A 20,777-nucleotide genomic window follows, 5' to 3' on the forward strand; every position below is an offset into this window, starting at 1 on the left:
CTGGGACCTGAAATCCTGGGACTTCTCTAGTTCCGGATGGAAAAGACCCTGCATTCTGAATTTTTGTCACATGCTTGATAACAGGATCTGGATTGAACATTTAATATACAAAATAATACAACTATTTTTGGTGTCAAGCTCTACTGTGTGCTGTTTTTTTGTGGGAGAGGGCAGTTGTTGGAGTTTTGTCTTTTGAAACAGGGTCTCACCGTGTAGCCTGGGCTGGCCTTGAATTCCAGCAATCCTTCTGCCCCAGCCTCCCAAAGTGCTGGCATTACAGACATGGGCCACCACAACCAGCAACTGTGTGCTGTTCCAGAACCATTGTATTCTAGCCCTGTCCACCTCTCCATGAAACACAGGTGAGGGAGATTGGAAAAGTGCCAGAGGGGCTGAGGATTTAGCTCAGCGGCATAAGTGCCTGCCTTGCAAGCATGTGGTCGTGAGTTCGATCCCCAGTACTGATAAAAAAAAAAAAAAAAAAAAAAAAACAGGGCCTGAGGAGTGGCTTTAGGAGGTTTGTGACTGAGAAGGAGCCAGAGCCAGAGCCACTGCCAAGTCAAAACCTCTCCACCCCAGCCAGTCAGCAGGAGGCAGCTCTGGCCAGCTACCCAGGGAGGGGAGGGAAAACTATCCCGAAACACAGCAGTGAACAGCAAGGGCACTGTATTTCAGCTCTGTGCTGTGCTGGGTGCCACCTGGCTGTACAAAGGCCTTGAAAATCTGGCCGCATCCCTGGGCAGGCTCAATACAAAGCCTCACCCAGGCTGTACTGCCCTCCCAGTCATACAAGGGCTGCCACACGCCCACTGCAGGTCCAGCCGCACGCCCTCCGTTGGGCTCGCGAGTGCTGCTTCTCACAGCCCACCAGACAGCTGTCTTCTTTTTTTTTTTTTTTTTCCTGATTCAAATCGTTTTCACAGACAGCTGTCTTCTGAGCCAAAGTCACACGCTGGCTAATACAACTAAGAATGTTAAACTGTCTAAAAGTGGGACAGAGTGCAAGCAGCATATTTACTAACATTGTAATGATACAGAGAAATGCACAAGGATAACACACAAATGCACAAAGAAGTCCACATTTTAAAAATCATTTTTTTGAGCTCTGCTCCCTCAACCTCTGCTGCCTTCATTACCTCATGGAGAGGAAACAGGAAGGGGGCCCGCATCGCCAGTTACCCACATCCGCCAGCCACACCCCTGCAGAGACTAAACTTTGCCCACACCAACCTCACCTGTACCCTGCTCTGATCCAAGCTGGAGCCAGAGTAGCATACAGATCATTTCTGCATCAGTTTTACCTCAGCTGGAGGCTAGGACTAGAGAGAGCTCTACAGCATTTAATGGGGCCCAGAGCAGGGTGTGTCAGCTAATCAGAAGGGAGTTTCAGACCAGTGCAATTAGCAGAGACATTGATACTGCTGCCCAGTTTATTGGTCCAGGTGCTACAGCAATAGAAGTGGCTGGTCTGGGCGCTGGTATCAAAGTCTCTGGCAGCCTTGCCATTGCTTACGCCTTACACCTTTGTTGAAACAGTAGCTGTTCTCATGCTATCCTAGGATTTGCCTTGTCTGAAACTATGGGTCTCTCTTGTTTGGTAGTTGGTTTCTTGATCTTGTTTGCTATGTAGCAGAAATTATTGCTTTACTGGGGATTTAGCTCAGCTGCACAGGCACCTGGCAAGCACAAGGTCATAAGTTCGATTCCCCAGTACCAGAAAGAAAGAAAAAAGAAATTACTGTTTGAGAGCCAGAGATATAGCTCAGCAGCACAGCATCTGTCAGGCAAGTGCAAGGTCTTAAGTTGCATTCCCAGAACCCAAAAGTAAAAAAAAGTTAAAAAGAAAGAAACAACTGCTTGAAATGTTGACACTTATAAATAATTATGGATGTATTCTGGATATCTTACTGTGACTCTGAAAACTACAGTGTTTGTGTCGTGGAAATGTACATTATTTCCAAAGTCATTTCATTAAGGGTGAATTCCTTTTTTTTTGCTGGGCCTGGTGGTGCAGTCTGTAACCCTAGGACTCAGAGGGCCAAGGTAGGAGAACCATTGAGAATTCAAGAATAGCCTGTGCTATATTGTGAATTCAAACCAGCCTGGACTGCACAGCAAGACCCTGTCTAAAACAAAACAAAACAATAGCATATGTTTTCAGTACATAAAGATTTATTTCACGTTAAGGAAGAAAAAAGTCAGGTGTGGTGGCACATGCCTGTAATCCCAGCACTCTGGGAGGCTGAGGCAAGAGAATCACAAATTGAAGTCCAATCTGAAAACAAATGGGAGGGGTAATAGCTTAGTGCAAAGACTTGGATTCTATCCTCAGTACTCAAAAAAAAAAAAAAAAAAAAAAAATCTGGTTTAAAACAGTGTCGACCTGAGTAGGGTGGGGCATGCCTATAATTCCATCTCTTAGGAGGCTGATGGGGCTGGGGATTTAGCTCATTGGCATAAGCCTTGCAAGCAGGTCATGAGTTCAATCCCCGGTACCAATTAAAAAAAAAAAAAAAAAAAAAGGAGGCTGAGCCAGAAAAATTGCCAAGACCAGCCTAGGATATACAGTAAGTTCAAGGTCAGACTGAACTAAATAATGAGATCCTCTTTAAAAAAAAAAAAAAAAAAAAAAGATGTTGAGATCCAAGGTTGTCAGAGTAAAAAAAAAAAAAAAATATTAATTGAAAGTACTACATTAAAATCAAAATGGATCGGGGCTGGGAATTTAGCTCAGCGGCATAAGCACCTGCCTTGCAAGCAGGCAGTCGTGAGTTCAATCCCCGGTACCGATATTAAAAAAAAAAAAATCAAAATGGATCAAAGATCCAAATGTTAAAACAGAAATAATCTGATGGAAGATAAAATAGGAAATAGTCATAAAGTCATAGATATAGGCAGGACTTTGTCAATAGAACCCAGGTGCACAGGAACTAGTACTAAGAATAAGCAAATGAGATCATAACAAATTAAAAAGCTTTAGGGCTGGGGATTTAACTCAGCGGCATAAGCACCTGCCTTGCAAACGCAGTCGTGAGTTTAATCCCCAGTACCGATAAAAAAAAAAAAAAACTTTAAAAAAAGCTTTGGCACAGCAAAAGAAACAATAGAGAGACAACATATGCAATGGGAAAATTTTTTGGCAGCTATTCCTTAGACAGAGGAATAATGTAAAGAGCTAAAAGGAATTATGCTCCTGAAAATTAAAGACCCAGACCCATAGCACAAACCTGGCAAGTGTGAGGTCCTGAGTTTGATTCCTAGTACCAAAAGACTTAAAAATTAAAAAATAAAAGACCCAATCAAAAAATGGGAAACTGAAATAATTACTTCTTAGTACACAAATAACTAATAAATACATGAAAAAAAGTTCAACATCACAGGCCATTAGAGAAATGAAAATTTAAACAACACAAATTCCATCTCACAGTCGGGCGTGGTGGCTCATGCCTATAATCCCAGCACTCGGGAGGCTGCGGCAGGACAATCATTGTGAGTTCGAGACCAGCCTGGGCTACAAAGTGAGCTCAAGGCCAGCCTGAACTGCATAGCAAGACCTTGTCTCAAAAAAAAAAAAAAAAAAAAAAAAAAGCCAAAAAAATTTCCATCTTACACCAGAAAGAATAGCATCAAGAAATCAAAAAATGGGACCCAGGGTTTAGCTCAGCAGTTTAAGTGCCTGCTTGGCAAGTACGAAGTCATGAGTTCAATCCTCAGCACCAAAAAAAAAAAAAGAATTCAAATCATGAAAAATGCTAGGGAGCCTGTAGGATAAAAAGAACCCTTCTACATTATTGGTAGGAATGTAAACTAGTACAACCACTGTGGAAATCAGTATAGAGAACCCTCAAAAACATTAAAAATAGTGAGATGTGGTAGTGCATACCTGTAATCTCAGCACTCAGGAAACTGAGGCAGGGGACTCTCCATAAGTTTAAGGCCAGGGCTTGGGGTTTAGCTCAGTGGCACAATCGTGTGCTTGACAAGCAAAAAGTCATGATTTCAATCCCTAGTACCAAAGAAAAAAAGTTTAAGGCCAGCCTGAGTTACCTACTGATTCTAAGGCCAGCCTGAACTGCATAGGAGACCCTGTTAAAAACAAAAACAAAAACAAAAACAAAAAACCTAAAAGTAAAAACAGAAATTCCATTTGAGAAAAAAACTTGAACAAAATAGAAGCGGATAGGGCCAAGGATTTAACTCAGTGGCATAAGCGCCTACTTGGAGGCATGAGGTTGTGAGTTTGATCCTCATTACCAAAAAGATGAAGAAGGAGAAGAAAAGGAAGAGGAAAAGCAAGAAGAAAAAGAGGAATAGGAGAAAGAAGAAGGTGGTGGTAGCTGGGAGAGCCTTCTTCCTGAGACAGGACTCATTTTGTGCCAGAGGAGCAGCTTGAAACTATGGACGCGTGGTTATGGTGACGGTCACAGCTGACGACCTTGGAAGCAAGATCCAACAATATCCTGCAGAAGGAACACATTTAATTTAAAAAGAAATTCATAGACTTAAGTCAAAGGATGGAAAACAATACTGTATGTGATGGGAAAGCACGGGTAGCTATTCTACTTGCAGACAAAGTGAATTTGAAGCCAAGACTGATTAAGAGAGATAAAGAAGGTCACTATATACTCATAAAGGGAACAATCCAAGAAGAGCAGATTTCAAAGAAAATCACAAGTGGAAAAAAAAAAAAAGAAGAGCAGATAACAATCATAAACATATATGCAACAAATACCAGTGTACCCAGCTATATAAAACAATTACTAACAGACATGAAAAATCAAATAGGCTCTAATACAATTGTCTTGGGAGACCTCAAACTGTCACAAAAAGACAAATCAAAAACAAAAACAACAAAAAAAAAACTGATCAACTAGAAAAAAAATCAGTAATGAAACATTAGTGCTAAACACTTTGAGGATAACAATATGCAATATAACAACCATTGCTAAATTTAAAAAAAGGAACTAAACCAAACTTTTGAACAAATGGGTTTAGAACATTTACTAAAACCATCTATGCAACCAATAGCCAGCATCATACTAAATGGACAAAAACTGAAAGTGTTCACTCTAAAACCAGGAACAAGACAAGGCTGTCCACTGCCTCCACTCTTATTCAACACAGTCCTGGAAACTTTAGCAATTAGATGAGAGGAAAAAATAAAAGAAATAAAGATAGGAAAGGAAAAAGTTAAACTATTGTTATTTGTTGATAACATGATACTTTACATGGAATATCCCAAAATCTTCACCAAAAGTCTACTAGATTTAATAAGCAAATTCAGTAGGGTAGCTAAATACAAAGTCAACACTCAAAAAATCAATAGCTTTCTTTTACACGAATAACAAACTGAGAAATCAGAGAAAGAACACCTTTTGCAATAGCTTCCAAAAAATGAAATACCTAGGAATCAGTCTAACAAAGGATGTAAAAGACCTCTATGTTGAAAACTATAGTACTCTGAAAAAGGAGATTGAAGAGGATATTAGAAATTGGAGTGGCTGGATTTAGCTCAGTGGTATAAGTGTCTGCCTGGCAAGCATAAGGTCATGAATTCCATCCCCAGTACAAAAAAAAAAAAAAAAAAGAAAAGAAAGAAAGAAAAAGAAAAGAAATTGGAGAGATATCCCATGCTTTTGGATAAGAAGAACCAATATAGTGAAAATGGCCATACTTCCATAACTGTTATACACATTCAAGGCAATTCCAACAGCATATCTCATAGAATTAGAGAAAACAATTCTAAAATTCATCTGGAACCAGAAAAGATCTAGAATAGCACAGGCAATACTGGGCAACAATAACAAGACAGGGCGTATCACAATCTCTGTCTTGACATTATACCTACAAAGCTACTGTGATAAAAACAGTGTGGTACTGACCAAAAAAAAAGACCCAAAGATCAAGGAACCGACACATGAACATTCCAGACACACTAAGCCACTTTAATAAATGGTGCTGGAAAAACTGGCTCTATACATGCTGAAGATTAAAACTGGACCCATCTCTTTCACCATGTACTAAGCTAAAATCAGAATGGATCAAAGATCTTAATATTAAAACAGAAACATTAAGTCTGCTGGAAGAATAACTCTTGAAGATATGGTATAGGCAAAGACTTTATGAACAAGATGTGGATTGCACAGGAACTATCACAAAGAATCAGCAACTGGGATCTCACCCTATTGAAAAGCTTTTGCACAGCAAGAGAAATCACCAACAGAGTGAAGAGACAACCCACCAAGTGGGAGAAAATGTTTGCCAGTTGTTCCTGGACAAAGGATTGCTACCGAGAATGTATAAAGCACCCAAAATAAATCAGTCCTCCTAGATTTAAAGACCCAATCCAAAAACAGGCATCAGAGATAAAAATGCACTTCTCAGATTAAGAAATCATCAAATAAATGTGAAAAAATGTTCAACATCACTGGTCATTCAAGAGATGCAAATTGAGACAACACTGAGATTCTATCTCACCCTGGAAAGAATGGCTACCATCAAGAAATCAAGGAATAACAAATGCTGGAGGAGCTGTGGGAAAAAAGTAACCCTTCCACAGTTGGTGGGAATGTAGACTGGTGCAATCCCATTGTGGAAATCAATACGGCGATTCCTCAAAACACTAGGATATCTGGGCGTGGTGGCTCACACCTGTAATCCCAGCACTCGAGAGGCTGAGGTGGGAGGATCGTTGCAAGTTCGAGACCAGCCTGGGCTACAAAGTGAGCTCAAGGCCAGCCCGAACTGCATATTGAGACCCCGCCTCAAAAAAGACAAAAAAAAAAAAAAAAAAAAAACCACTAGGATAATAGGTCCCATTTAACTCAGCTATTCCCTTTCTGGGTATCTTCCCAAAAGAATTAAAAACATCATACCACAGTGACATATGTGCACTCATGATTATAGCAGTACAGTTTGTAATAACCAGATCTTGGAAACAATCTAAATGCCCATTGACTGAGGAATGGATAAAAAAGATGTGTTTTTGTTGTTGTTGTTTTGTACTGGGGATTGAACTCAGGACCTTGCACTTGCCAGGCAGGCACTTATACTACTGAGCTAAATCCTCAGCCTAACATGTGGTATTTTTATACAATAGAGTACTACTCAGTCACAAAGAAGGATAAACTGGAAACTTTTATAAATGGATGCAACTTAAGAACATACTCAATGATGAAATAAGACACATACATGTAAACATCATATTGTTTCATTAGCATGAGAAGCTGAAAGAAAAAACATGTATAAGTGTATGTACATAAAAAATTAATATACTACTGATTTCTCTGAGTTCATTGAAGAGATGATTTGTGCTGGTATTGTTCTGCCAATTGAATGTGGATGTCTTGTGCTCTGGATGAATGATTTGAGGCTGCTTATATGCCATGTATGCACCACTGTTGCCCGTTGATTGCTGTGTTTTAAAATTTTGGGGGTTTTTTTCTCTGTGAAATATAATAGATTCAAAGAAAATAAGTAAATCACCACTTGTACAGGAAAAAAATTCCAGCCATTATTAGTAGCACAATTCTTTTTTTTTTTTTTTTTTGAGACAGCATCTTGCTATGTAGTTGAGGCTGACCATTAGCTCACTTTGTAGTTTAGCTCAGCGTGATCTCAAACTTCCAATGATCCTCCTGCCTCAGGCTCCCAAGTGCTGGGATTATAGGCATGAACACAATTCCTAATAGCCAAATCTTGGAATTAGCCTATATGTCCACCAAAAGACGAATACATTTTTTTAAAATGTGGTTTAAAAAGAAAAAGGGGGATCTAGCATTTAGCTTAGCAGCATAAGCGTCTCCCTGGCAAGCCCGAGGTTGTGAGTTCAATCCTGGGTACCAAAAAAAGAAAAGAAACAGAAAGTAAAGAAAAGAAAAGGTGGTATTTGCACACAATGAAGTGCTGCTCTACCACAAAGGATAAACTTGAATACTTTGAAACATGTTAAGTGAAATAAATCACTCAAGCTTAAATATCACATGTTTTCGCGTATATGAGAGCCCCAAAATACAATTAAATACAAAGTAAGAGATAATAGACGGGCTGGGGATTTAGCTCAGCGGCATAAGCGCCTGCCTTGCAAGCAGGTAGTCGTGAGTTCGATCCCCGGTAACGATAAAAAGAAAAAAGAGAGAGAGAGATAATAGATACAAGGAAGACATATCTTTCACAAGTGGGAAGGGGATCAAGAGATGGGGGTAAGGAGGGGAAGGGAAAGGATCAAAGAAAGAATTAAGATATATATGTATGTAGGTGTGGTGACGCACGCCTACAGTCCCAGCACTTAGGAGGCTGAGGCAGGACAGCTGTGAGTTCAAGCCGATCCTCAACTACATAAGGAAATCCTGGCTCTGTCTCTCTCTGACTCTCTCGCTCTCTCTTTCACTCACACACACACGACGACGTACATGTACGTACCAAATATAATTATTACATACTGCAAATACGTACTGATTTTTTAATTAAATGGAGGCAGGGCTCCAAGGCTTGTATGTTAGCGATGCGCCGTCGGAGCCAGGTCCACTGCCCCAGAGCACTGCACCTGACGGTTTTTGTTTCTGCCTCCTTGCACACCGACGAGGAAAGACCAGGAGACTCCTTCCACTGGGAACGGTAACTTCTCACTCCCAGGTCGGGTGAGAGGAAACACTGGGTACAAGGTCCGCGGGAAGCTCCGGTACCTCGAGCACACAGAACGCAGGAGCAGTAGAGAGCTACACCTCCACAACCGGGATTAGCCAACCGCCGCCGGCCGCCCTAATTTGCATACCCATAGTGCACCACGAGAAGATCACTCTGACTACTTGAGACCGATTCCCGCAGGTATTGTCCTGCAGTAGTGGGGTGCGGAGGGAAAATTTACGCTTACATGAAGTGTAGTCAGGTGGCGTGCGGCGGTCAGATACTGAACAACCATAATAGTAATAAGGGTTCTCTCTCTTTGGGACTTGGCAGTGGGAAACTGCCAGTTTTTGTAAGTTTTTTTTTTAAAGACTTCTATGATGGAGAAACTAAGTTTTAGTACACACTGCTAACCAATATAGAGTAACAGGTTTCCCCTTAGCACTGCTGTACAAGTTCAAGTGTTTGCAGAATAGTTTGTTTTCAGATATGCTTAATAGGTAAAGAAAGGGTTTTAAAGTAACTTTCCCATAGTGTTTGTAATGAAAAGTATCTGACTTCAATTCAGCACACCTGCTTATTTTTGTAAGTCCTAGGTTTTTAACTTTGTGAGGTATGTTTGAGTTATTCTGACACACTACATGATGCTGAAGTTAATGTATGGAGCATGGTTGTAAATTAGCATTTAAAAAAATTAAAGTTTTAGTTGTCCTTGTATTTGATTTTTGGGTTTTTTTTTTTTTCAGTAGTAGGAATCAAATCAAAACCTTGCACTTGACAAGCACGTGCTTATGCCACTGAGCTATTTCCTTAGCCTACAGTTATTTTCTAAACAAAATTCAGTAATCTGACTCTCTACAGTTACTTTAGGGAGATCATTTTTTGTTTTGGTGTTTTTATTTTTTGTGGGATGAGGGGAGACCAGGAATCAAACTCAGGTCCTTGTACCTGTTAGGCACTTCGCTGCGAGCTAAATCCTTGGCCCCTCTTTTTGGTTTTTTTGACACAGGGCCTCACCATATAGTGTAAACTTTTGTAACCCAACCTGGCCTCAAATACAAACTGATCCTCCTGTCTCAGCTTTCAGAGTGCTGAGATTGCAAGCAGCATTCAAAGAGCTTCACAAAATTAACTAGCTTCATTTTGCTAATTAAACAGGTACTTTTTTTTTGGTCTGTCTCACTAAATTGCTTGTTTGCCAAGTACTCAGACTTGTGATTTTCCTGGCTCAACCTCCCAGGTTGCTGGACATTCAACTAAATAGGTTCTGTTATCATATACACTTTATAAATAATAAAACTGAACTGGGATATAAATTAGTGGTAGAACATTTGTCTAACATGGGAAAGGCTCAGAGTTCAATCCCTGGTATCACAAAATAAATAATGAAACTGAGGCACAGAATGATGGAATAGTTGCACACAAGTCACAAAGGCACTAAGTGACAAAGGTGGGATTTAAACACAAGTATCCTGACTCTACTAAGGTGTTTCACTCCCAGACCAGTCTGCCACATCCCCTAATTTGGGTTTTTGAAACATGATCTGTTTGCATAGCTCAGGCTGGTCCTAAACTCACTAGGTAGTCCAGGCTGGCCTCCAATTTGTGGTGATCTTGCCTCAGCCTCCTGAGTGCTGGAATTAGAGGCATGCACCACTATGCCTGGCTGGTTTTTTGTGTGTGTTTTGTTTTGTTTTTTTTTTTGTATCAGGGATCAAATTCATGATCTAGCACTTGCTATGCAGGCTTTAATGCTAAATGCCCAGTCCATGCCTGCTTTTTGTGTCTGTATGGTATTTTTTGTTTGTTTTGGTTTTGGTTACCAGGAATAGAACTCATGATCTCACGCTTTCCAGGCAGGCACTGTGCCACTGAGCGATACCTTCAGCCCTATGGTATTTGCTTTTATTAGAAGATCAGTTTTGGTTGATGGAGACCCCTACAAAGCAGCTCTGAGCAGGATTAAAATAAACTACTAATTGGCTTTCTGTGTTTATCTGTGAGTCTGTGCTAGGCCTAAACCCCCTTTCTGAACATGGGCAGCAGATTCATATTAAGTGAACCTCTATGAATCACTGGTCCTCGCTGGGACCTATAGTGGCCTGTGATGCCAGAGACACCTCAAAGGGCAAGGTAAGGCCTCAGCTGAGGACACCTGGCTATAACCCCAATTAAGCAGACTGCACCTGTGGGCATCTCACTCCTGCTGTCTCATTCTCACCATAAATGTCATCATGGAGATGAGACAGTTCGCCTAAATTGGCATAATTTACTACTTGGAGAAACCTTTGAAGTGACTCCCAAGTTCTTGCTCAATTCCCAAGCTTTTCTCAGTATCCCCTCTCTTTGTTTGAAAACCTAATAAATATGGGCTGCCTCTTTGTCTCAGCCCCCAGAGTCTCGAACTCTGTTAGAGGGTTTTGATTCTCCTGGAGCCCTAAAATTATACTACTTGTCTCATTTATTTAAGCCTTTGCCATACACTCATTTGAGAGATTGGAGATCTTGGCCAGGTCCTTGATATCTGGTAAGTACTTGTTTACTCAGACACTGGGTGGCCTCTGAGTCCCACTGCTTTCTGAGGGGAAGGGGGGGGCAAAGTAGGGTGGGCTTGGGCTGCCTCCAAAGGCCTCTTCTACACCCCCAAGGGTAAACGTTGCTAGCAGTACATCAATAGCACCTCAGCAGGGCCCCAGAGACCCTCTGGGTTGAAGGCTGTGCCCAAAGGCATCCCTGTTTGTATGACTTTAAGGTGGAACCAAGGAGGCTCCCAAAGATTTCCAGGTTTGGTCCTTCACTCTAGATGAGAGCAGGATCCAGGAGGTGGCCAAGGGCCAATGATGAAGAGATTACATTTGAAAGACCCTCTGGAATCTGGGAAATACCTAGTTTCTTGGGAGAGGGGGGCACAGAACTTCACTCAGTTTTTCTTGGGTTTGCTGAACTGTCACAAAAGCAGAGGGATCCCAATGAAGGGGGAGAGCATAATTGCAAAGGCTGCCCAGTCCAGAAAGCAGGAGGAGAATCTCCTATCAAAGTTTTGCAGAGCCAGGAACCCATACTCTCCAAGGGCACTGGCAGAGCCAATCATAACAGGCCTGTCCTCTTGGGCCAGATTTGTGATGTTTTCCAAGGTGAAGCCGAAGTAACTAGTCTTAAGATGTAGAACCACAGTGTGGAATTGTTGCTAGTGGGGTCAATCCGGTCCCATTTGACCCTGAGCATACCACAACCAATGTCAAAGTCTTCTAGGGCAGAAGGAATCATCAGATAATTACACATCCAATGCAGGACTTGAGCCAACATTGTGCAGGGACCAAACTCAAGATCTTGTGTTGCCAGGCAGGCGTTTGTGTCACTGAGCTAGATCCCCAGCCCCATCCCCAGCCCTAGGGGCTGAAGATTTAGCTCAGCGGTGTGGGGTCGTGAGTTCGATCCCTGGTACCGATAAAAACAAGAAAGACAAAAACAAATAAATAAATAAATCCCCAGCCCTGTAGATGTTATACTATAAGATCAGGTCTTGCCCTTCCACAGCATCTGTAGAGCAGTGATTTGGAAACCAAAAGTCTGGCTCCTTCCTCTTTAGTTGACAGCTAATTGAACCAACATCACAACCATATGCATCCCCATTGTGTATCATGAGCCACCACAATGAAAAAAAAAAAAGCTTTTTATTAATTAATTAATTAATTAAACACAGGGTCTCACTATGTAGTGCAGGCCAGGCTTGAACTTAACCACAGCCCAGCTGGCCTCAAAATCATAGCAATACTCCTGGCTCAGATTTGAATGCTGGGATTCCAAGTGTGCACCATCACACCAGGCTTTTTTTTGTTGTTGTTTTCCTGAGAGGATCTCCCCATGTAGTGCAGATTGAGCTTAAGTTCACTGTTTGCCAAACTGGCCTTGAATTTGTAATGATTCTCCTGTCTCGGCTTTCCAAGTGCTGGGACTGCAGGTATACCCACCATCATGCCTGATCTTTTGGGGGTTTTTTTAAACATTTTTTTCTTCTGGTACCAGGGATTGAACTCACAACCTTGCACTTGCCAGGCAGGCGCTTATGCCACTGAGCTAAAACTCCAGCCCTTTTTTTTTTTTTTTTTAATACTTTTTTGTTGTTGTTGTTTTGGCTTTTTTGGGTTTTTTGAGACAAAATCTCCCCACTATAGTGGCCATCCATGGCTGGCCTTAAACTCACTATGTAGCCCACACAGTTCTCAAACTCCTGATTCTCTTGACTCTCAGCCTCTCAGATGCTAGGATTTCAGGCATATGCCACCCTGCCAGGCTCACCCTGTGATTAATAAAAAAGTAAAACAGACTCAGTGGTCACAGAATCCAGATGAAGTCCTTTACACTTATCTCTTCCTGCCTCTTGAGCACTTCCCCTCTTTGGGTGGGAGTGCAGGGACCGAAGTGTGAGATGAGCATCTGTTTGCAGCCAGTCTCATCCAACATTCTCATCTCTGGATGCAGGCAGTTGGTACAGGGCATTACATGGGTCCTGGTTTACAGAACAGACAGGTATGAACACTGAAGGTGGAAATGGGAAAGCAGAGTAAGAAATTGGAAAAGAAGAAAACAATAGCAGAGTTAGCTTTATAAAACAGAGACAATAAAATCTGAAGAACAATGATCTTTCAATGGTTCAATGAAATCCATGTTTGCAGTTGGTTGTTTCGCCACCCCCATAGGATGTTAATTCCATATGTGACAGTAGAGTGATGGAAAATCTTTCACTGCCCCACCTCCTTTTTTGGGGGGGAGGAGCCAAGATCAAACTCATGACTGCACACATGCAAGGCAGGTGCTTATGTCGCCGAGCTAAATCCCCAGCCCCTTCACCCCGTTTCTTACACGGAAGTGCTGTCTCATTGAAACCCACTGGGAGATGACATCACAGATGTTCCTTCATCTCATCCTCTGTATTACAAGAATTCAACAAATCTTGGCCTCTCCCCTTCATGAGCTGCCACCAAGCAGGTAGATAGATTCTTGGCCCTCCACTTGCTTCTAGAAAGTTCCCTTGAACTTAAGCAGAACCTTTAATTCCTGTCATTCTTTTCAGACACTCATGTCAGACTGGCAACTATTTTATAGCAAGAGCTGTAAGGGCCACCGTCTCAAGCTGCTTCTCAGCTTTTTAAATATAATTAGGTGTTTAATAAACAGGACAATGCTTTTGGTCACAGATAATTTTTTAATCAGTACATTGATTAGTTAAGTTCAGGTGATTTTCTGTGCGAACGACTCTCAAGGCTCTGTGTATAATGTCTACCATGGAAGTTGACTCTCTGAACACTGGAGAGCTAAAAAAAATTTTAGTGTAACTAAAGTTAACTGCAACTATTTGTAGTATTTTTAGAACCAAATCACTTTTTTTTTTAGAACCAAATCATTTAATATCAACGAAGAAGCCAAATGTTTACTCATTTTGTTTATTAGGAGACATCTATTTTCTTTTGTTTTGCTATTTTTAGATGTGTTTTTTTTCTTCTTTTTTTGGTACCAGAGATCAGACTCACAATTTCACCTTACTAGGCAAGCACTTGAGCTGCTGAACTAATACCCTGGCCCTAGACGAGTGTTTAGTAATCTGAACATGAGGATAATCACTAGTTGAGAAGAGTTCAAAAGCTTTTCAAAAGTACTATTTTTTTTAAAAAAGTAAAACAATAACTGTGGAATAAGGTAACATTTAAATGGGAAAATAGTCATTCACCCAATCTTTTAAAAATGAATTATAAAACAAAATTTTAAAAACAGATTATGTAGTATGGGCTCCATGCTTGTGATCCCACACTTGGGAGGCTGAGGCAAGATCACCATGAGTTCTAGATCAGCCTGGACTACATAATGAGTTCAAGGCCAGTCTGAAAAACCACACAGCAAAACCCAGTCTCAAAAAAAATTTTTTTTAATTAAAATAAATTTAAAAAATAAAAAACGGATTATGTGACAGGGATGGAAGAAACAAATAAATAAGGCACTATCCCAGGTTCCAGGGATCTTTCTTTTGGAGATTCAAGTTTACTGGAAGACAAAGTGTATGATCATACGTTATAGAGGGAGCAAGAGAAGTCTTCAAGTGTGGTGTGGTGGTGCACACCTGTAATCTTAGTATTTGAGAGGCTGACACAAGGAGGGGCACTTCAAGGCCAGCGTGGGCTACACGGTGAGACCCTGTTTCAAAGAACAAATTTTTTTTTTTTCAGTAACAGAGAAAATCCAGAACTGGAAGGACTATATGTCTCAAACGAATAAATTTGCGCAAAGGCAGAGTTCAAAAAAAGAGTTGCTAAATGTTTAGGAATCTAAGCGCCTGCCTGGCAAGGTCAACGTCCTGAGTTCAATTCCCAGTACCAAAAGCAAGTAGAAAATAAATAAATAAATAAATAAATGTTTAGGAGCCACAGCAGTTTGGAGTATCCAAAAGTGAAATGGAAGGGCAGTTATTTAGCTCAGTGGCATAAGCGTCTGCCTGGCAAGCGCGAGGCTGAGAATTCAATTCCCCGTACCACAAAAGATAAAAAAGTAAAATGGAATGAAGGATTTAGGGAGAGAGGCTAAGGTTAGGGATGCGCAGGCTGCAGTGTTGGAAATAACTGGAGGGGGCGCTGGAGTGGACGCTGAAAGACCAGTCAGATGTGACTGGGCGGCACCGGCCAGTGGGAAGCTCTCGCAGGAGACAGATGACCTGAGGCAGGTGAGAGAAGGGGGAGGCAAGGATGAACTCCAAGTGTCTGGCGTGGGCACCCACGCAAATGACAGACCGGATGGAAGCACAGTTTAGGAAAGATGAGGGACTCTGGCACTGTCCTGTCCGCCTGGGGGCACTCAGGGAGAGAGCTCTAAGAAGCAGGTCTACAAGGAGGCTGAACTGAACAGATACCCGAGAGTCAAGAGAGCAGACCATTTAGGAGAGTGAGGGCGTGGAGGGAAAGAAGCCTAGGTTTCAGGTCTCGCTGTCCCCTCCCTGAACCGCTCTCTAGGCCTCGCCCAAGCAGCCGGCTCAGAGCCGGCAGAGAATGATTCTTCCAGCCCGGGGCTCGCCAAGCATGCCGGGAGCGGAAACCCACTGCAAGCACAGAGCGTGTCGGGAGTTGTAGTGTAGACTGCCTCAGAATTCCTCGCACATTGTGGCCTGGCGTCATCTGAAGGGCAGGCCCAGAAATCGGTGGTGCTCCCGGGGCAGAGTACCCTTCCGGCGGCGGCACTGTGCGCCCTGGGCTGGGTTTCCTCTACGCAGGGCGTGGCACTTCCACGCCTCCACAATTTGCTCCACCTAGAAGAGAAGGGGTCACCGCATTTCTTGCAGCGCCAGTTTTCCCGAAAACCCTGAGCCAAATCACGCCCTCCAGCTCCCCTCCGCCACGCTGCCAGCAGCGGACCCCGGTGCCCCGCGTCCTCACCGGGATAAGCGGCTCCCCCCGGTTCTGTTCTTCCAGGGCGCTGAGTTCCGCCGGGGCCAGCAAAGCCAGTCTCAGCTCTCGCACCACCGGGGCCGCCACCTCTGCCACCGGCCGCTCCAGCACGGCCTGTGAACACCAGCCCTGAGCCCGGGGCACCTGTCCGCCGCTGGCTGACCAGGTTCCCGCGGCCAGCGCTGCCATCAGTGCTCTCGCGCTCCTCCCGTCCCCACTCACCGCTCCCACACGCGCCCAGCTCCGGGCAGCCCGGACTAGCTCAGCCTCGTCCACGCAGAGCTTGTCGCTCTGCAGCAGAGGCAGCAGCGCAGCGGCCGACAACTCCAGGAAGCTGTGGGTCCGTAGCGCCTCCTATAGGTCGACGAGTGGGTCAGTGGGGAGCAGGATGAACTGGGTGGGCTGAGCAGTATGTAGATGAAGAGTGGTACCTGGCTATTGGCTTCTATGAAAGCTATACACCGCTCCCGCAGCGGCCCTAGGCCGAAGGTGACAGCCACCTGGGAGAATGAGGGATGTCAGGTTGGAGACTGAAGGGACCCTCAGTCCTTCACATTGGAACATCACTGCAAAACTGACCCTAGCATAACTAGGGAGGTTGACTGAGGCCTATAGCCTCCTGGGAATTAAACTTAGTGGAAGTCCCCACTGACGCATGCACATGAAAGCAGACACTAAAGGAGACCAAGCATTGTCTTCAAACTCCACCCCAGAGCCTAGGCTTGGCTTTTCAGTTCCATACCCTGTACTTTCCCTTCTTCAGTCCTGATTGATGACCAGCAAAGACCTCCTGACTTGCTCTGGCTCTGACTCCTGCACCTCACCCTGCCAATGTACTCTACATCCAACAGATCTAGGCGCTGGTTTTATCCCATAAACATCCTTGGAGCACTTCTGCATCTTCTCAAGTTTCCAAATTGTTCTAGCCCCAACAGGTTTTTTCGTTTGGTTAGGTGTTTTTAGGGTGGTTTTGGTTCGTTTTGAAACAGGATATTGCTATGCAGCTCAGGCGGGCCTTGAATTCCATGCCTGGCTAGGCCATATATGTTATATGCTGAGTTCCTCACACCTGGAGCCCTGTACTACATACTGAAAGACAGACTTCTCTCAGGCCTGTCCAGCAACACCCACCTGCAGGGCCTCACAAGCTAGCTCCACATCCAGCACCTTCTCCACAAACTCCAGGCACAGCTGGGAACAGAAATGAGTGTGAGCTATGTGGAAATGTCCTGAGTTGCATCCCAAAAGCACTGAGTAGGCTTGTAGTAGGGAGCTGCCCAGTTCAGCTTAAAGCCCAGACTAGGGAATGGGCGGAAGGGCTCATTGTAGTTCAGGCTGGCCTGGAACTCACTATGTAGCTCAAGCTGGCCTCGAACTCATGATGACCCTCCTGCCTCACTCTCCCAAGTGCTGAGATTACAAGTATATGAAAGTTCAGATTCTCTCTCTTTTTTAAATCTTTTTGAGACAGAGTCTCACTATGCTCACTTTGTAGCACAGGCTGGTCTCGAACTTGCAACAATCCTTCTGCCTCAGCCTCCCAAGTGCTGGGATTACAGGTGTGTGCCACCACGCTTGGCAGAAAGTTCAGATTCTTGAAGCTCTTGCATGAACCAGACCCTATTCCCCCTCCTCTCCAGTCTCATCTTGTCCCATCTCTTCTCTCATTTCTAGCCTCGTCACAAAATGTCTCACTAGCTCCTTTGGTGACTCTGACTATAACAATTTACCCTCTGACAAAGTCTTCCTTCTGCCAAATCCAACACAAATGATCCCTCTGCCAGGCATTCTTTCCCCACACAACCTCAGTGTGGCTCATCCTCATCTGTCACACACTGCCACCAGGTTCTCACCTCTCAGGGATCAAGGGTGATTTGTCCTTATGCAGTTATCACCACTCTTGTGCCTGCCCAGCATACATCCTTTACACCCAGGTACAAAACATGCCCTGCACACATGGAGAAATATCTACGCTTCTGTCTGTGTGACATGTTCCTTCTAAGTCAGGGTGTTTATGAAGCAGGGTGTGAACTGAGAGACAAAAGAAGAGGGCCTGGCACAAAAACGCACCTCTCGCAGTTCCTCCAGCCCATATTCCACAGCTGCAGTCAGCACTTCCAGCACCTGTAGAGTGGGCGGTTGGGGAAACAGAAGGGAGTTTCCCCTGCCCAAGGGACCACAGTATAGCAGGCAGACTTCTGCACCCCAGCCTTTCCCACCCAAGCCCCTGCTCAGGGTGCTTACAGAGTGGCGGTACAGCTTGACACTGTTGGTATACAGGAACTCCAGCACTGCCAAGAAGGCTTCCACTGGCACTGTGCTCAGTACTACAGGTCTAGGCACCTCAGGGCCCGACTCTGTGCCCAGAAGTCTCTGGAAGAAGTTGCATCTACAGGCCAACAAGCACTGGTGGGCAAATACCTCCTGCCGTTCTTGACCAACCACAAAGCAGACATCACTGTAGGACAGAATGGCAGGGTAAGGGGAGAGGAGTCCAAGGTACAGCTTGGGCTTTGCCTTGGCCCTCTGTAGGCCTTAGTTTCCTTTTCTGTAATGTAAGAGATAGGGCTTAGCCTTCCATCAGAAAGTCATCTAGGACACCCAGGTCTGAGTTCTGGTTCCAGCTCTGCCCCATGGTACAACAAGCAAATGACTTTCTATTTTTAAATCTCAGGTTTCAGGCCAGGAGTTTAGCTCAGTGGCACAAGTACCTGCTTGGCAAATGTGAGGTTGTGAGTTTGATCTCTGGTACAAAAAAAAAAGTATAGATCTCAGGTGTCTTACTCATAACTTCAGGTCTCAGAGGAAGTAGCCCTGTTTAGTCACTGAGGGCTGATATAAGCAAGACCGATCCCCTTCTGTCCTCTGTCTAAAGACAAGGGAAAGGAAGCTTTTTGGGTGCCTCCTCTGCTGGCTGCCAACTCAGCTTTTTTCAAACCTCTTTAAGGCAAGAGGGTGGGATGGGGGGTTCGGGGAGTATATTGACTGCAGACAGACATGGTAATGATGCACCATGATGCAGCCTGACCACATTTTCCATCTTCATGATCACTTCCGGCCTTGGCCTCTGGGCTTCTGAACAAAGAAGGGTAGAGACAGGAAAAAAAGCTTGACGCTCCTGGTGGCTCCTAGTTCCAGATCCAAGGCCAAGGTTTCCTACTGCTTGAGCCCAGCTATTATCCCCCCCAAAGAGTCACAGCCCTTGCAGATGAGTTCAGATCTGAGCAGAGGGACAGGAAGTTGCATTTTGGCTCTCCTGATCAGCATCTTGGGCAAGCAATAAGCAGCACCCTTGAACTACTTTCCTGTTTGGGCAATCCTTTGAGCAATTCTTGTGAATCCCCAGTTCCCAGAACAGGATCTTGAGTACCTCTGCCTCTTGAAGGAAGGAACCCCAACACCTAGCTGCGTGCTCCACAGAAAGGTATCAAGTTATATCCCATCCCCCAGAGTCTAGGGACTGAAGCCTCTTTTGTTCTCTGTGAAGAGGAGCCAGTCACAACCCAGAAAAGGAAAGGCCTTACCCAAACTCACACAGCACCAGCCCCTACCACCCACTCTCAGAATGTCACTGAAGCAGTGAACAGTAACACTCTCCACACTTGACCTTCCCGCAAGTTTGCCAGGGATGACAGCCAATTCCTCATTCCTCACCCCAGGCCTTCTCAAGAGTTCTGGGGCCCAGCAGAGCCAGGGAGGTAAAATCCATGCTCCAGAAAGGGCCCCTTCCCTCACCTGAATTGGGGATTGTTGACAAGGCTTCGGAGCGCTGTGGAAAAGGGCGCAGCCTGTCCATGCACGACCAGTCCTGGGCTCTCCATGGGCAAGGCGAGGGGAGATGAGGCTGGAGTGGCCCAGGAAGCTGCTGTGTGTTATTTTCCCCTGGCCCGGCCTCAAGGTGGTGAGGAGACTAGAGAGGCCTGAGAGAGGGCCAGTAGTCAGCGAGGCCTGTTAGCTGAGAAGCTGCTGTTTAAGGAAGAAAAGGCCTAGGTTCCTTTAGAAGACATCAGAGGCCTGGTGAGGAGGCCAAGGCCTCAGGAATGAGGACAGACAGGGACCTTGGAGAGGCCAAGGCTGAAGCAGACAGAGCAGAAGAGGCGGCCCAGGCTAGGAGCCTGCTCAAGCAGCCAGGGGGTGGGAAGCCTGTGGGTTTCCATAGAAACTGGAGCTGGGCCTAAGGAAGCTCCGCCTACCTCCCCACAGGCTCAGGGGAAAATTTCAGCCTGTACAGGGGCCCTAAGCAGAGTCAGAGGGCCCTAGCATTGGCTCCTGTCTGTGCCAGGTCCAGAGTTCAATTTCCCTGGCTTCCTACTTCTTCCCCACAGGCTCATCATTAGGATCAGGTTAGCTAAGATGGGAAAACCCCACCCCCATAAATGGTTTTCAGGACTCATACTTAGCTTGAGAGACAGCAGTCCCATCCCTCCTAGAGGTGGGTCAGAGGAGGTATCAGTTCTGACAGAAGCACAAAGCCTCTGGCATCCCTGAGATGCAGCTGCTTGTGGGGAAGCGGTAACCTAGACCCCAAGCAGCCGAAAGGCGTGGCCAGCTGGGGACCACCCCCAGGCACTTGGGTTAGCAAAGGTCTGGAGACTGTCTGGGTTTGCCAGAGTGGGCCAAGGCTCTGTTGGGTCAGGGACTCCCAGCTGAGCTACCAGCCTCCCCTCCCCACCCCCACAACCCTGAACTGAGGAAGTCATCCAAGCCCCACCCTTACTCTGT

The 20,777-nt window shown here is 44.7% G+C and overlaps 1 protein-coding gene and 1 pseudogene across 6 annotated transcripts; one reads left to right on the forward strand and one right to left on the reverse strand.

Annotated features, from left to right (window-relative positions):
- Positions 1 to 1,139: 1,139 nt before the first annotated feature.
- Positions 1,140 to 1,971, forward strand: LOC100726885 (ATP synthase F(0) complex subunit C3, mitochondrial-like; annotated as a pseudogene).
- A 6,483-nt stretch (positions 1,972 to 8,454) lies between these two features.
- Positions 8,455 to 20,709, reverse strand: Btbd19 (BTB domain containing 19). Of its 6 annotated transcripts, XM_003461891.5 has the most exons (8): positions 19,791 to 20,691; positions 18,300 to 18,513; positions 18,126 to 18,179; positions 17,187 to 17,246; positions 16,487 to 16,555; positions 16,278 to 16,409; positions 16,044 to 16,169; positions 8,455 to 15,916 (listed from the first exon to the last, which is right to left on the reverse strand). In XM_003461891.5, exons 1-8 carry the CDS (start codon positions 19,874 to 19,876, stop codon positions 15,782 to 15,784), a joined length of 876 nt encoding a protein of 291 aa, XP_003461939.1. In that variant the 5' UTR covers positions 19,877 to 20,691; the 3' UTR covers positions 8,455 to 15,781. The 6 variants fall into 6 exon arrangements, with proteins under 6 accessions (XP_003461939.1, XP_063092315.1, XP_063092314.1 ...); XM_063236245.1 differs by having other exon boundaries at positions 8,455 to 16,169; positions 19,791 to 20,705; XM_063236244.1 differs by having other exon boundaries at positions 18,126 to 18,513; positions 19,791 to 20,698.
- Between the last annotated feature and the right edge of the window lie 68 nt (positions 20,710 to 20,777).

Source organism: Cavia porcellus, unplaced genomic scaffold, assembly GCF_034190915.1.
Source record: "Cavia porcellus strain 051 isolate PalLab524CR breed Dunkin Hartley unplaced genomic scaffold, mCavPor4.1 scaffold_25, whole genome shotgun sequence".
NCBI classification, from domain to species: domain Eukaryota; kingdom Metazoa; phylum Chordata; class Mammalia; order Rodentia; family Caviidae; genus Cavia; species Cavia porcellus.